Raw genomic sequence first — 13985 nt, forward strand, 5'->3', positions numbered from 1 at the left:
AGAAGCAGAAAGGGAAAGCCAAGATAGCAGAACCCGGACTCATTGCGGAGCGGATGAAAGTCACCCAGGGTGGGGCGAGAAGGGACAAGATAGTAGCAGAGACCCTTGCCCTACCAGAAGCCCTGAGTGTGAGGGGGTGTCTTGCCGAATTCACAGCGGAGAGGATAGGAGAACACAGGAGTATAGAAACAGCTTTAAGTGCACTCACCATGCGTCTGGACAGGACGGACAGAATGGGAGTCGCAAGAGACTTTGCCATAACCATTGGGAGCGCGGACGAGAACGGGGTCTGGGGGAAATAGGGAGTCGAGAAGAGTCTTACAAGATACTGAGTGACACCAGGCAGAGGGAGAATAGCGATAGGGTGGAGGACAGCAAAGAATCCTGTCGCGAAATAAGAGAGCCCAGAGAGAATGGACAAAGTGGGAATGAGGGAAACAGGCTTGTGTTCCATCATCCCCCGAGGCAAGATGGGCGAGCATGGGACCTAGAGAGATGGGAACAAGGGAGGACTCCCCTTAACTCCCCTGACCCTAAGCGTAGAGCCCGGAGCTGGGACGGAAGAGAAACCAATGGGCCACCTAATAAGGATATACTGAGAGCAGAGATAAAAGCCAAAAGACTCGATGTTGCTACCTTAAAGTCTGATCTAGATGATATGGTGGACGGTACCTTGCCCTTAGAAAGAATGGACATGTATGAACAGGATGAGATACTGTTCATGTCGAAAGATGTCACACGAAAAGCAAGGGCAGCACATGAGAAGTTAGTCGAATTAGCAGAAAAATACACGGTAGACCTGTCGAGGACCAAAGCATTACAGGGTAACCATAGGCTACATTATACGGATCGAGATTTAGATGAGAGAAGAATAATAGGGTTAAAAACACACATAAGGGAGCTGATCGCAGGAATAAGGACGTGGAGGGCATTGGACAAATGGGAAGAGAGGTGGTCCAAGAAAGGGACCGTCAGGAGAAGCATGCTTGGTACGACACCTGGAGGATTGCAGGGAATAGAGGCATACCCTTTGCGTGAAGTTGCAAATGGGAATTACGTGCATGTGCCATGGAGTAGGGGAGATTTAGCTGCTTTTACCAACTCCTTCCCAAAATTGAGGGAGAACCCGGTAGAGTGGTACAAGCAAGTAGAGAGGTTTGTAAAAATCTCTAAAGTCCTATGGATAGATCTGAACACTCTGTTCGATATAGTGGTACCAGGAGACTTGTGGACAGCATGCAAAGTTAGTGCCGAGTGGCCCACATTGGAACCAGAGAGGGATACACGGACTAATGGACCGTCCGAGACAGTAATGGCCAAATATGAGAGAGTGATGACTTGGCTGAAAGATAAGGTGCCAATGCAGGACATAGATTGGGTCAAAATAGATCGAACTAGACAGGAGCCCAAAGAGACAGTTCATGAATATTATGAGAGATTGTTGAAAGCCTTCAAGCAGTACAGCGGGTTGGACGTAATGGATCCTAAAGACATAGGGCAGTTTGTGTCTAAATTTGTTTTGGGTCTAAGACCAGACATTAGTCTAATGATTCAGCAACACTTGATTTGTTGGCAAAACAAACCTTTAGATGAAATCCTGAGATATGCTAGGTACTGTTGTGATGAGATAGATTCTAAAGCAAAGAAGCTAAAGGAAAAATTGATGGTGGTACAGATGCAGTCAGCTAAAGGGGGGCCACAGCAGCAGCAACAGGGAACAGGTACTGGGGGTAAGAAACAGTATAGCCAGAATAAGGGCAATGAAGAGAACTCCACCTTTAAACCCAGGATAGACATAGCTGCCTTAAAGAAAACGACTAGGTGCCACCAGTGTAACGAGGTGGGGCATTGGAAACGCGAGTGTCCCTACAACGTAGAAATTGGAGAACAGGAGGTAGAGGAGGAAGAGGTCCAGAGTACGCCTGCGAGAGGAGTAACGCCATACCAGGGAAAGGTGCTCAAAGGGGGGACCCCTCCTCCATGAGCCCAGTTCCCTCAGCCACCCAGAGTAGGGACTATGGGTAAGACATATAGACAGATGCCTCTGTTTGTAGGTGGAGAGGAATGCTATTACATAGACCCACTAACTGGACAGAGAGTGGAAAGAGAGGACTGCACCCTAGGGGCAGCCTTGGAGGTGGATCAGAGGGGACCCTATGTTGAGGCCGAAGTGGCAGGGTGCCCCACGACATTCCTAGTGGACACAGGAGCCACTCGATCCACGATCAGATCAGCCGCAGTTCCAGGCCTGCCCATGTCTGGAGAGACAATACAAGTGGTGGGGGTCGCAAACAGGAGAATAACCAGCCAATTGACGGAACCAGTACAGGTGAAAATAGGGAAATACAGTGATGAGCATCAGTTTGTGGTTTGCGATTCTAGTCCTGTGTGTCTGCTAGGAAGAGACCTTTTGTGTAAATTAAATTGTACAATATACTGCACACCTCAGGGAGTGGAGGTATTGACCAACGACGATGACGCAGATTTCAAGGTCGCAAACTCGAGAATATGTGTGGAACTATATCCCACCTTGACAGTGGATGAGCTTCCATGGGACCTAAGGGAGACCGTGGCCCCGGGAGTGTGGGATTTCACTGGGGAGGAAATCGGGCTAGTTAAGGGAGTAGAACCAGTTAAGATAGTAGTAAAACCGCATGCTGAGTTTCCAAGAACACCCCAGTATAAATTGACTCCAGAAACGCTTGCCGGTATAAAGCCCGTGATCGAGTCCATGATCAAGCAGGGAATACTGAAAGAAATCGTGGGTAGTCCATGTAACTCCCCGATTATGGGTTTGCAGAAACCGAATGGGAAGTTCAGAATAGTGCAGGACCTTCGAAAGATTAATAACATAGTCGTTTCATGTTGTCCAGTGGTACCGAATCCATCAGTGATACTGTTTCAGATACCGTTCCAAGCTGAGTGGTTTACGGTGATAGACCTGTGCCAGGCTTTCTTCTCGATCCCTTTGGACGAGGAGAGCCATTTTCTTTTCGCATTTAAGCTGGAAGATCGCGTATTAACATGGTGTCGTATCCCCCAGGGGTATACAGAAAGCCCATCGATCTTTAACCAGCTGTTGAAGAAAAATCTTGAAAGTCTAGTGCTGCCCCAGAAGTCAGTTCTGGTCCAGTACATAGAAGACCTGCTTGTGGCGTCAGAAACAGAGGAAGCTTGCAGGGAGGACTCCATTGCTTTGCTAAATCACCTAGCTGTAAATGGGCATAAGGTGTCCCCGGGGAAATTGCAGTATTGCCTGACAGAAGTGCAGTACTTGGGACACAGAATTGAGAAAGGCAAACGAAAAGTGTCACCAGACAGAATCGAGGCGATCATGAAAATGAATGCGCCTAAAACACAGAGAGAGGTCAGAATGTTCCTAGGGATGGTGGGGTATTGCCGACAGTGGATAGCCAACTTTTCACTGAAAGCAAAACCACTACAAAAACTGACACACAAGGAGGTGAGTGATCCGGTACCATGGGACAAGGACTGTTTGATGGCGTTCCTGCAGCTGAGAGAGGACCTGTGTCGTGCTCCTGCTCTGGGAATGCCGGATTACAATAAAAAATTTTTGCTCTATTCTTGTGAGAGAGAGGGTTGTGCTTTGGCTGTGTTAGTCCAAATCCATGGGAATGCCCGTAGACCAGTTGCCTACTTCTGAGCTACTTTAGATCCAGTAGCTGCAGCGTTGCCCGGATGTCTCAAATCCGTTGCCGCAACAGGTGTCAGTATTGAAAGATGTGAGAACATTGTCATGGGGCACCCGTTAGAGGTATACGTGCCCCATTCTGTTGAACTGTTGATGACCAGGACCAAAACACAGCATCTGACCAATAGCAGGCTCACGCGCTATGAGCAAGTCATTCTTGCTGCAGAGAACGTGACCCTCAAGAGATGCTCTGTTTTGAACCCTGCTACCTTGATGCCACTTCCAAGAGATATCGAGGATGAGGATGAATGTACAGACCATGACTGCCTTGATGTGACTGAACTATGCACCAAACCGAGACCCGACATCGTTGATGAGCCACTGACTGACCCAGACGAAGTTTTCTTTGTCGATGGCTCATGTGTAAGGGACGAAGTTGGGCAGTTGAGAGCAGCTTACGCTGTATGTACAATAATGGGAGTTGTGGAAGCCGGATGCCTGGAAGGAGTACACTCCGCTCAGGTAGCTGAAATTGTTGCATTAACGCGTGCCTGCCTGGCAAGCAAACAAATTCGAGTCACCATATACACCGATAGCCAATACGGTTACGGGGTAGTTCATGATTACGGGCAGTTGTGGTCTCAAAGAGGTTACATGACTTCTTCAGGCTCTCCTATTCGTAATGGAGAGTTTGTTCGATTACTGTTGGAAGCTTTGCAATGTCCAGCATCTATCGCTGTTGTGAAATGTACCGCGCATACCAAAAATATGGACTTCGTGTCACAAGGCAATAGATATGCCGACGAAGTCGCAAGGTATTGCGCAGAACAAGGGTACTCTTTCACGGAGGTGGAAGTGGGTGGAATACATGTCAGAACTGAATTAGCTATGGTTTTGGAAACTGTTGACTCCTGGGACGACTTAAGGGGTATGCAAGAAAATGCACCAGACTTTGAAAAGCAAACATGGAAAACTGCAGGATGTGTGCTAGGCGAGGCCCATTTCTGGGTGTCAGCAGATGGAAGAGCAGTATTACCCAATGAGATGGTGAGCCCAATGGCTAGGCTGATTCATGGTCCAGCACACCTAGGAAGGGATGCTATGCTGAGAGTATTCAGGCAGACCTGGTATAACCCGAAATTCAGAGTAGCAGCAGAATCAGTGTGCCAGCGCTGTGTGACCTGTCAGCAGCTGAACATAGGGAAGAGAACACCAGTTGCTCTAAGCCACATAGGGAGGTCAGGAGGGCCATTCAATAGGATGCAAATAGATTTCATAGAAATGCCAAGATGCAACCGCCTTCGTTATGTCCTGGTGGTTGTTTGTATATTTTCACGATGGGTCGAGGCATACCCTACACGCAGGTGCGACACCCTCACAGTAGCCAAACTTTTGCTTAGAGAGCTCATTCCGAGGTTCGGGGTGCCGGCCTCTTTGGAATCAGATAGGGGAACACATTTTAACAGCGAGCTTGTAAAGATGATTTGTGCGGCTTTAAACATTGACCAGAAGTTGCACTGCAGCTATCGACCAGAAGCTTCAGGAATTGTGGAACAAATGAACTGCACTATAAAATCCCGGATTGCCAAGATGTGCTCATCAACGTCCCTGAGTTGGCCTGATGCTCTGCCCTTAGTCCTCATGAGCATTCGTAGTACCCCAGACAGGAGGACAGGATTATCACCGCATGAGGTGTTAATGGGGAGAGCAATGAGACTGCCGTCTGTGCCGACGGCTGCACTGTTAAACATCACAGATGATATGATCCTGGACTATTGTAAGGGGCTGTCTGACGCCATTCATTCTGTGTCCCTTCAGGTGCAGGCTGCCGAGGTTCCATCGTGCCAGGGCCCGTGTCATGACCTGTATCCTGGGGACTGGGTCCTGGTGAAAAAACACGTGAGAAGAAGCTGCCTAGATGTTCGTTGGCGAGGGCCCTACCAGGTCATCCTGATCACGAACACAGCGGTAAAGGTGGGAAGTCTGCCCAACTGGATCCACGCGTCGCATACGCGGAGGGTTCCAGCACCTCTGGAAGACACAGCTCCTCTCTCGGATGAAAGTCTGGAAACGGACAGAGAAGCCACAGAGGGGGCCAGCCAAGCTGTAGAGGTGCAAGAAGAAGCTGGAAGTGTGTCTGACCAGGCTGAGGACGGTCAGTACAACAGTGAAACGGACGACGCTACAGAAGGAGGAAGTAGCTGGGAGGACGAGTCAGACTCCGACCCAGCCGACAGAGAACGCGAGTCAAGCCGAAGGAGAAGGAGCAGAAGGGTAAGGCGTGGAGAAGCCAGTTGGCCGCCGAGAAGGAGTACAAGTCTGAGGTCAACGCCAGAGAGAACCCTTGCTCCAATATCGGAAGACTCAGATCAGGAGGAAGGTGCTCAGGGCGCTGCAGCACCAGATCCAAGAAGATCAAGAAGGATACGTGTGCCAAACAGGAGGTACGCCACCCCTGAGTGGACATATCTGGAGACAGATGTCTTGGGAACGAGCGACAGGGAGGATCAGGGCGGTGCTGGTGTCCTGCTCTGAACCTATCATCAAGGTGGAAGTAAAGCTGTTAGTGCCCGGAGTCGAAGCAGAAGGGACACTAACTTTCACACTCCCCAGCCCTCCCCGCTTAAGCAAGTTAAAGCACATGTTTTTCACTGAACTGCAATCCCCGATTTTGGAAACAAGGTAACAGACCATGAGGAGAATATCCTTCGTTTGGAAATATTGAATTATGCTATTCAAGCCGCAGGCCCAGGCCTTATAGTAGATGCTTAAAAGACTTTGTAAATAAGCGAGAAGAGAAAGAAGATTACCTAGCGCCCAGGAAGCAGAGAATTGTAGGGACTTCCCTATAAGTCGACGGAGAAGGGCTAGGGATGTCTGTGTAAAGAGCTTGGAAGACATTGCAAAAGAGGAGTGCCAGTTCCACAGGTGGTTCTAAAGACTGGAAGATCAAAAGAGACTGTAAAGGAGCAGAAAGAAAAGAACTTTGTGATACAGGAAAGAAAAGTTTAGTACCATCTGAAGAAATGGAGACCGGCACCCCAAACAGAAAGGCCAAATGTATAATAGGCACATTAATAGTAGGAGTGATTTTCCTTATAGCTTTAGTTGTAACTGTATCTTATGTTATGGGACATGAGAGTGAAGCAAAGGTAACTGATGACAAGGCTGTAGTGACATCGAAACCCACTGTTGCTAGTAATAAGGGAGAAAATGTACAGGGGAAAGCGTTATTAGCAGCAGAAGCCCGTAGGTTACACATAGATGAGTCCCAAGGCGACTATAGGTCAAACGCTTATGCTAAACTTCTGTATGAATACGTGGATGCCATGGAGGTTAAGGACTGCTATGTCTGCATGCAGTTGCCGGCGTCTGTAGATGAAGGCATTAGATATCATCACCTCCCGCTGACATATGGCATTACATGTAGCTTATTGCTTAGTATATTTTATGGGAGAGATAGTTTTGAATACTATTTCTCCAATTATGATTCTGTGTTACCAGAAGTCCCAAATTATAAACAGATGAACAAATGGGACTACTGGAAGAGTGAAGACAGATTGGCCAAGTTCTTCATTCCTTGGATTACTTTAGATACTTCACATGCCCGTAGAAATAATCTGACATGCAAGGTGTCAGAAGTCGAGAAGAAGTTCATAGGGCAGGTGGATGATCGATATAGAAGGCAAAAGATCTTGAAGAAATCAGGACAGGGGAAAACAGATTGGACCGAAGAAGAGAAGTCACACAAGAGAAAAGGTAGTAGCGGTCCAATAGCTTTAGATAAAACGCAGAGAGGGAAATTATGTCTTCACAGAGCCAAAACGTATTACGAAAATGTGTACGTAGGAGAAGTCAGTTGTGAACATGCTTTCAATATAGAATACTATACCAAGGACTTCCTGAAAGGAATGCAAGTGATTCCAAATGTATACTTTGTGTGTGGGAGAAATGCCTACGTGAGATTGCCTGACAACTGGTACGGATCATGTTATCTGGCAATCATCTTCCCCAAAATATACCATGCCCAAGACTTAGAGATCATCGAGGGCAAGGCCTCAGTGAGGGGGAGAAGAGATCTGAGAGATGCAGAAATGGTCGGAGATGTATTTGGAGCTGTTTTTCCTCTTTTAGGACTGATTCTCAATGATGTCAAAATTAGACGACTGGCTACAGTCGTGGACAGGTTGTCTGCTAGCACTGCTAGGTCCTTAATGTTGGTGGAAGGAGAGATGCAATCGATAAGGGCCATGGTGCTTCAAAACCGGCTTGCATTAGACGTCCTGCTAGCAAAAGAGGGCGGAGTCTGTAAGGCTTTGAAGGTCCAGGAATGTTGCACTTACATTCCAGACAATTCAAAGCCTCTAGAAAAGGTCATTATGAATATAACTAATATTCACAAGGAGATCGAAGACCTATCAAAAGAAAATGTTTGGGAAAAAGTGGGTCATGGAATGGGTGAAGTTGGAGGTTGGTTCGCCAACATAGGAAGGAGCTTTGTTTGGTACATCCTAAAACCTATCATCATAATAGTGATCTGTGTGATCATGTTGTGGGGATTGGTGAGGCTGTATCAATGGTATAGATCAAAGGAGTTGGAAAGATCCAGAAGAGAGCAGCTGCAGAGATTGGCTGCTATACAAGACAATCAGTATAGGAGCTTGAGGGCTCTAGAAACGCAGAAACGAGGAGCACTAGCAATTACTTCAGTTTAAGTATTGGTGATGACCCCGAGAGGTCATCAAAGGGGGGAACTGAGAGAGCGTAAACTGAGTAAAATATATGAGTATATCCGAATTACATGTAGTACGCACAAGTCATGAGGAGAAATGCCATGAGTGCGAATATTATATTCACCTATATCTGAACTGTGTAGCCAACGTAGAGAATATACATATAGAAGTGGAACTAATGTAGAAACGAGTATGAAATGTATAACCTTATTAGATGTGATTAATCAAGGTCCATGATAAATGTAGCTGCTAATGGGAAAAGGTCGTGCTGCAAAGCACAGAAGGGAACAGGCCACATGGCCATGCCTGAAAGAGTTAGAATGGTATACCTTTCATTTACATGGACAGCACAATTGTTATAATTAATGTTGTTTATTCGTTAGATCTATATTCCATAGATGTGAGTTCTTTTTATTAATTCAGAAATGATGCTAACATGTTATATTAGTTAACTGCTGCGAGAAGGGTTGTAGGCCTAAATGTTTAATCTGCACGTAAAGGCACAGGCCGACTTGTGTCTAGAAATTGTTGCAAACTTCTGTTAGAAGTCTATGGGAATGGGGATCCAGCTACAGATGTCTGTCTGCAAATGTGAGGGGGTCCAAATTAATAATGAGATGAATAGAGAACTGTTTAGGAGTTCAACGCAGACATGTAGGAGGGTTCGAGAATGTTGGGGTGTATCAGCGGGCCGGAGACGAGTCTGAGAAGCAAGGTCAACTCTAACGCACGAGGCTCAACGGGGAAGATCATGGAAAAAGCCAGAAGAAAACATCACGTGAAGGGGCGTCTCCCGAGGGGCGTCTCAGAATGTTATTGTTTTGTATTAGGGACAGCACCCCTGGGTGGAGGTAGAGCAGATGCCTGAGGACCCTTCAGAGAGCGGATGGGTAGGCAGAGAGGGGTCATGACTGGCGAATATAGGTTTCCACTTAGAGATTAAGAGTGGGTGATCCTTCTTAGGAAGTCATTCACAACTGACACCTTTTGGTAGGATGAGAGCTTGTTAAGTAGGGATACCATCCAGATCAGGGTAGGGACAGCCTAACCTGTATTTTCCCTCCTGCTGTAAATGTCAGAGAGATCTCAATACGTGTCCATGCTGGTAGCCCTATTATTTTTAGAATTGGTACTTGTAGTTTTCGTGGCTCGTCTGAGGGTTTTCAGAGAGCACATGTATGTAGTTGGGCCCGTATATCTCGTGAATCTCATTTTGAGATGCCTGTACTTGCAACTTATATTGATTTTATAATAAACCTTTGAAAGCTAGAAGTAGTCTGTGGTTTTTCCGAGTCAAGCCCGTTATTGATTGAACTAACCTGGTATTAGATGCACCTTCTTTCCTCAATGACAGGCAATAAAGATTCAGCCGACCAGAATCGGGTTTAGATCAAGAGTGATAAGATATTGATCAAATCTCGAGCCCCAGCAAACTCCTGGATCGAATTAACTTTACTAAGTCCCAGAAGGATTTACTGTCCCATCCCGAGACGCATATTCCAAAAGTTCCTAATCTTGATTATATACTTCCCTCTTCCTGTTTGTGAGTGCAGTTTTGTACTCCGTACGTGCCAGGGAGATTTTGGTCTTAACCATTTGAACTACACAGTCCGTAGTAAAAACAAAAAAAGGTAAAAATCAGAACGAACTGAGGAAATAAAATGTTCAGTTGACCAATGAGCAAATAAAAAGTACCTTAAAGCACCTCTACAGAAAACAACAGTGGGGTATGCAGAGTCTCTGGTGAACGAGCTGCCACACCCACAGGAGGCCACAGCAAGAATGTGCTATTGTTCAGGTGCTTGCAATAACCAGGAGCATTTAGAATACAAAAGGCCAAACTTTGCAGCAGGCTACTCCCTCCAAACCCGCCCTCCAAATGTCCCCTCTCACAACCGAGAAAATGTAGATTCTTTAGGATTGGCCAAAAGACAGCTTTTCATTAAACAACTCTAATTAAACCGAGACCTCTCCATAACCGCACATACTCTGCTAATATCCTCACACAATGACATCATTCTAGATTGGGATTATTGCAATAGAGTGCGTCAAAATCCAGGATAAATGCGTGCAAAGTGCAAAATTCTAGAATTAATTGGATGTCGAGGCACCAGCACGTGCTCCTTTTGAGAACTGGCGGGAAACAGGGTCTCATCTTGTGGTGTGTTCCGGCCGCACCTCATCCTCGAGTTTTGCACCGTTTCCAACATCAATCTCTTTCGAAAAGGCAGTAGAATATCTGCTCATGACTGGCATTTCACTGATGGCTACTCACCTTCGCCCCTGCATCTCCTGGCACTCCTGGTTTCCCCGGTGCACCCTGTAGCAAAGCAGGGAAAGAAAAGAAAACAGAGAAGGTCAGGGGGTAACAGAGAAGAGTGAGAGAGAGTGAAAGAGAAGAGAAGGAGAGAAAAGTGGAACTAGAGGAATACATAAAAGAGGACTGCACAAAGGAATGTAAAGAAAGAAAACAACAATATGGGATAGGAATGAGTGGGCACAATAACAAAGTATGTGAAAAAGTTTGAGAGTGTGAGAGATAGAGATGGAACAAAAGTAAGATAAAAGGGCAGATGGGAACGAAGTGGGGAGCAAAGAACGAGTATTTTGAGTAAAGTTTGAAATTATGAGAAGTGAGTGACAGAGAAAAGAAAGTGAAAAAAAAGAGACAGCAAGATGGTGGGGGTAAAGTGACAGAATAAGAGGAAGAACGAAACTGTGGGGATATAGAGCACCAAATGAAAGAACATAAGACACAAGATACAAAATAAAAATAATCTAGATATTGCAGTGCAAATGTGGAGCTATGAGAAAAGAGAGGTGAAAGAAAGAGAGCAATACATAACTGAAATAAAATATAAGAAACCGTCTTTGAAGATAAAAAAGATATCCTATTTTGAGCATTTGAGACCAAGAGAATGGAAAGACAATCAAAAAATAGGATTGAAACGTGCAATAGGCACCAACCTCTTTTCCAACTGCTCCTTCTGGCCCCATCTCTCCCTGTCAAAAGAAGCAGAGCAAGCACATGAAGACCGAAACCCCCTCGTGTAATCACATGGTCCCATATGCGATGTGCGCGCACAGCTGTAGCTCTAGCACACATGCTGCTCACAAAACTATTCACAGCCACTCTCAAGCACACACCCAGCTCACACAGCTCTAGCACACATGATGCTCACAAAACTATTCACAGCCACTCTCAAGCACACACCCAGCTCACAAAGCTCTAGCACACATGCTGCTCACAAAACTATTCACAGCCACTGCTCAAGCACACACCCAGCTCACAAAGCTCTAGCACACATGCTGCTCACAAAACTATTCACAGCCACTGCTCAAGCACACTCCCAGCTCATACAGCTCTAGCACACATGATGCTCACAAAACTATTCACAGCCACTGCTCAAGCACACTCCCAGCTCACACAGCTCTAGCACAAATGCTGCTCACAAAACTATTCACAGCCACTGCTCAAGCACACTCCCAGCTCACACAGCTCTAGCACACATGATGCTCACAAAACTATTCACAGCCACTGCTCAAGCACACTCCAAGCTCACACAGCTATAGCTCTAGCACACATGTTGCTCACAACCACTGCTAAAGCACACTCCCAGCTCACACAGCTATAGCTCTAGCACACATGCTGCTCACAAAACTATTCACAATCACTGCTCAAGCACAATCCCAGCTCACACAGCTATAGCTCTAGCACACATGCTGCTCACAACCACTGCTCAAGCACACTCCCAGCTCACACAACTATATGTCAAGCACACATTCTGCTCGTACAACTATATTTCGAGGATATTCCCACCTCACACAAATATAGGTCAATGACACTCCCAGCTCACACAGCTATACCTCAAGCACACATGAGGATCAACCAACCATTTGCTGCCATAGCTCAAGCACACTTCAAGCTCACGAAGCATAACTCAAGCACACATGCTGTTCACAGCCATAGCTCAAGCACACTCCCAGCTCATGCAGCTGTAGCTCAAGCAAGGACACTGCGCACACAGCTATAGCTCAAGCACACTCCCAACCCATACAACTATTTCTCAAAGAAACCTGCTCACACAGCTATTGCGAGCCATAGGTCAAGCACACTCGCAGCTCCACAGCTATTCCTCAAACATGCTCCAAGCTCACATAATCACATATCAAAGACAGCCTTCTCATACATCTCCAGCTCTCTCTCTTTCTCTCCCATACAAACACACACTGTTCATACAGCCAGATCACATCATAATCACACAACCTGTACATGCCAATATTTTAAACACTAATCTCTCACAGTGCACAAAGAATATGTTCCTACCCCTTTAAACCTCTTTGTGTTCGACACTCTACCTTCCAGAAGATTCAACAACTTTGATGCTCTTCACAGGTGTCGGACACAATCCAAAAACATTTTCCCCATTTCTACCCCGTCACCGTCCTAGGAGATGCCAGCCTGACTGCAGGCGTGGATCCACCCAGCCTCTTCAGATATGATGGCACAGAACCATACCTGCACATATCTCCACATGCACCAAGGCAAGTATAGAAAGAGTACACAGGATAACAAGTGTGTAAAATCAATTCTTCACTATCCATGTAGTTTATTTGCTTCTTATTTTGAGAGATAAGCATCAAGTCTTAAACAGAGCAACCTTGGCTCAACCCCAGGACTCCAAAATGGATGTAAGCATTTTTGTTTTCAGCTCCCACTCATGATCCCTCTTCAACCCGCTAAAATGATCCAGTTGTGTGTTGTGAGCAACCACCAAATGATTTGGCCTCAGGCATATCTCGGTGCTTGAGGTACAGTGCTACGTTTACAGAGCTTACATAAAAAGATGACCCAACACTACCACGCCTGGTTTCTTCGAGAATGAAGCAGCGGTAGCGCTATTTCTACATATGTCCCACGGGGAAGGATAAAAAGCAATCAACTCCAATGAATCTCGATAGCTCCAACATGTTTATAAGGAGGCAGTTTTTGTCTGATCTAGTTCTTGTGACCATTCCATCTTGTTAGCATTGCATCTGTTATGATATGATCTTGACCTCTTCTAAGGCTGAAACATCTGGCCAGTCATCAAATTGTTTGTATCGACACACTACTGAATGGTGACAAGCAGTGATTGAAACATCACAATGATGTGGAAAGTCTTCCTTAATACTGGTTCCACTAGCTTTTGAGAGGCCATTTCAGGCACACTAGTCTCAGCCATGTTTGGTAAACTAGAACATTGTATGTATCATGAGCCCCAGCAAGCACAGACCATAAAGAATGGGAAAACTCACTGAGGAAGTAAACATCTAAATCATATCCTGAAGGTCCTAGAATCTTGGCACTGGTGGAAAAACTTTTCCAACAGACGTACCCAACACCACACTAATGGACTTCAAAAAGCCTGGGGTGTCAGATTTGATTTTGGAAGATGTAAGTAGAACACTGGTTTAAATACATTGTCACAAGTTTGTTAATATGTCAACTCAGTATATCTGTTAGTGATGACTTTATCGGCCAGACATCCTGAAATGGAAAAACTAGTATCTTGTATATCGTATAGAAACAGTTCACGCTCTCTCTATGGCCCATAGGA

At 45.9% G+C, this 13985-nt stretch overlaps 1 protein-coding gene across 3 annotated transcripts in view; it reads right to left on the reverse strand.

Moving 5' to 3' along the window:
- Positions 1–13985, reverse strand: part of COL16A1 (collagen type XVI alpha 1 chain) — an 831382-nt gene that overhangs the window by 27076 nt on the left and 790321 nt on the right. For all 3 annotated transcript variants that reach the window (XM_086955641.1, XM_086955640.1, XM_086955639.1), the window contains 2 exons: positions 11353–11388; positions 10661–10705 (listed from right to left, as the gene is read on the reverse strand). In XM_086955641.1, the coding sequence (XP_086811767.1) occupies positions 10661–10705; positions 11353–11388 (81 nt within the window). The remainder of the gene's footprint in view (positions 1–10660; positions 10706–11352; positions 11389–13985) is intronic.

This window comes from Lissotriton vulgaris, chromosome 2_1, assembly GCF_964263255.1.
Source record: "Lissotriton vulgaris chromosome 2_1, aLisVul1.2, whole genome shotgun sequence".
Lineage (NCBI taxonomy): Eukaryota > Metazoa > Chordata > Amphibia > Caudata > Salamandridae > Lissotriton > Lissotriton vulgaris.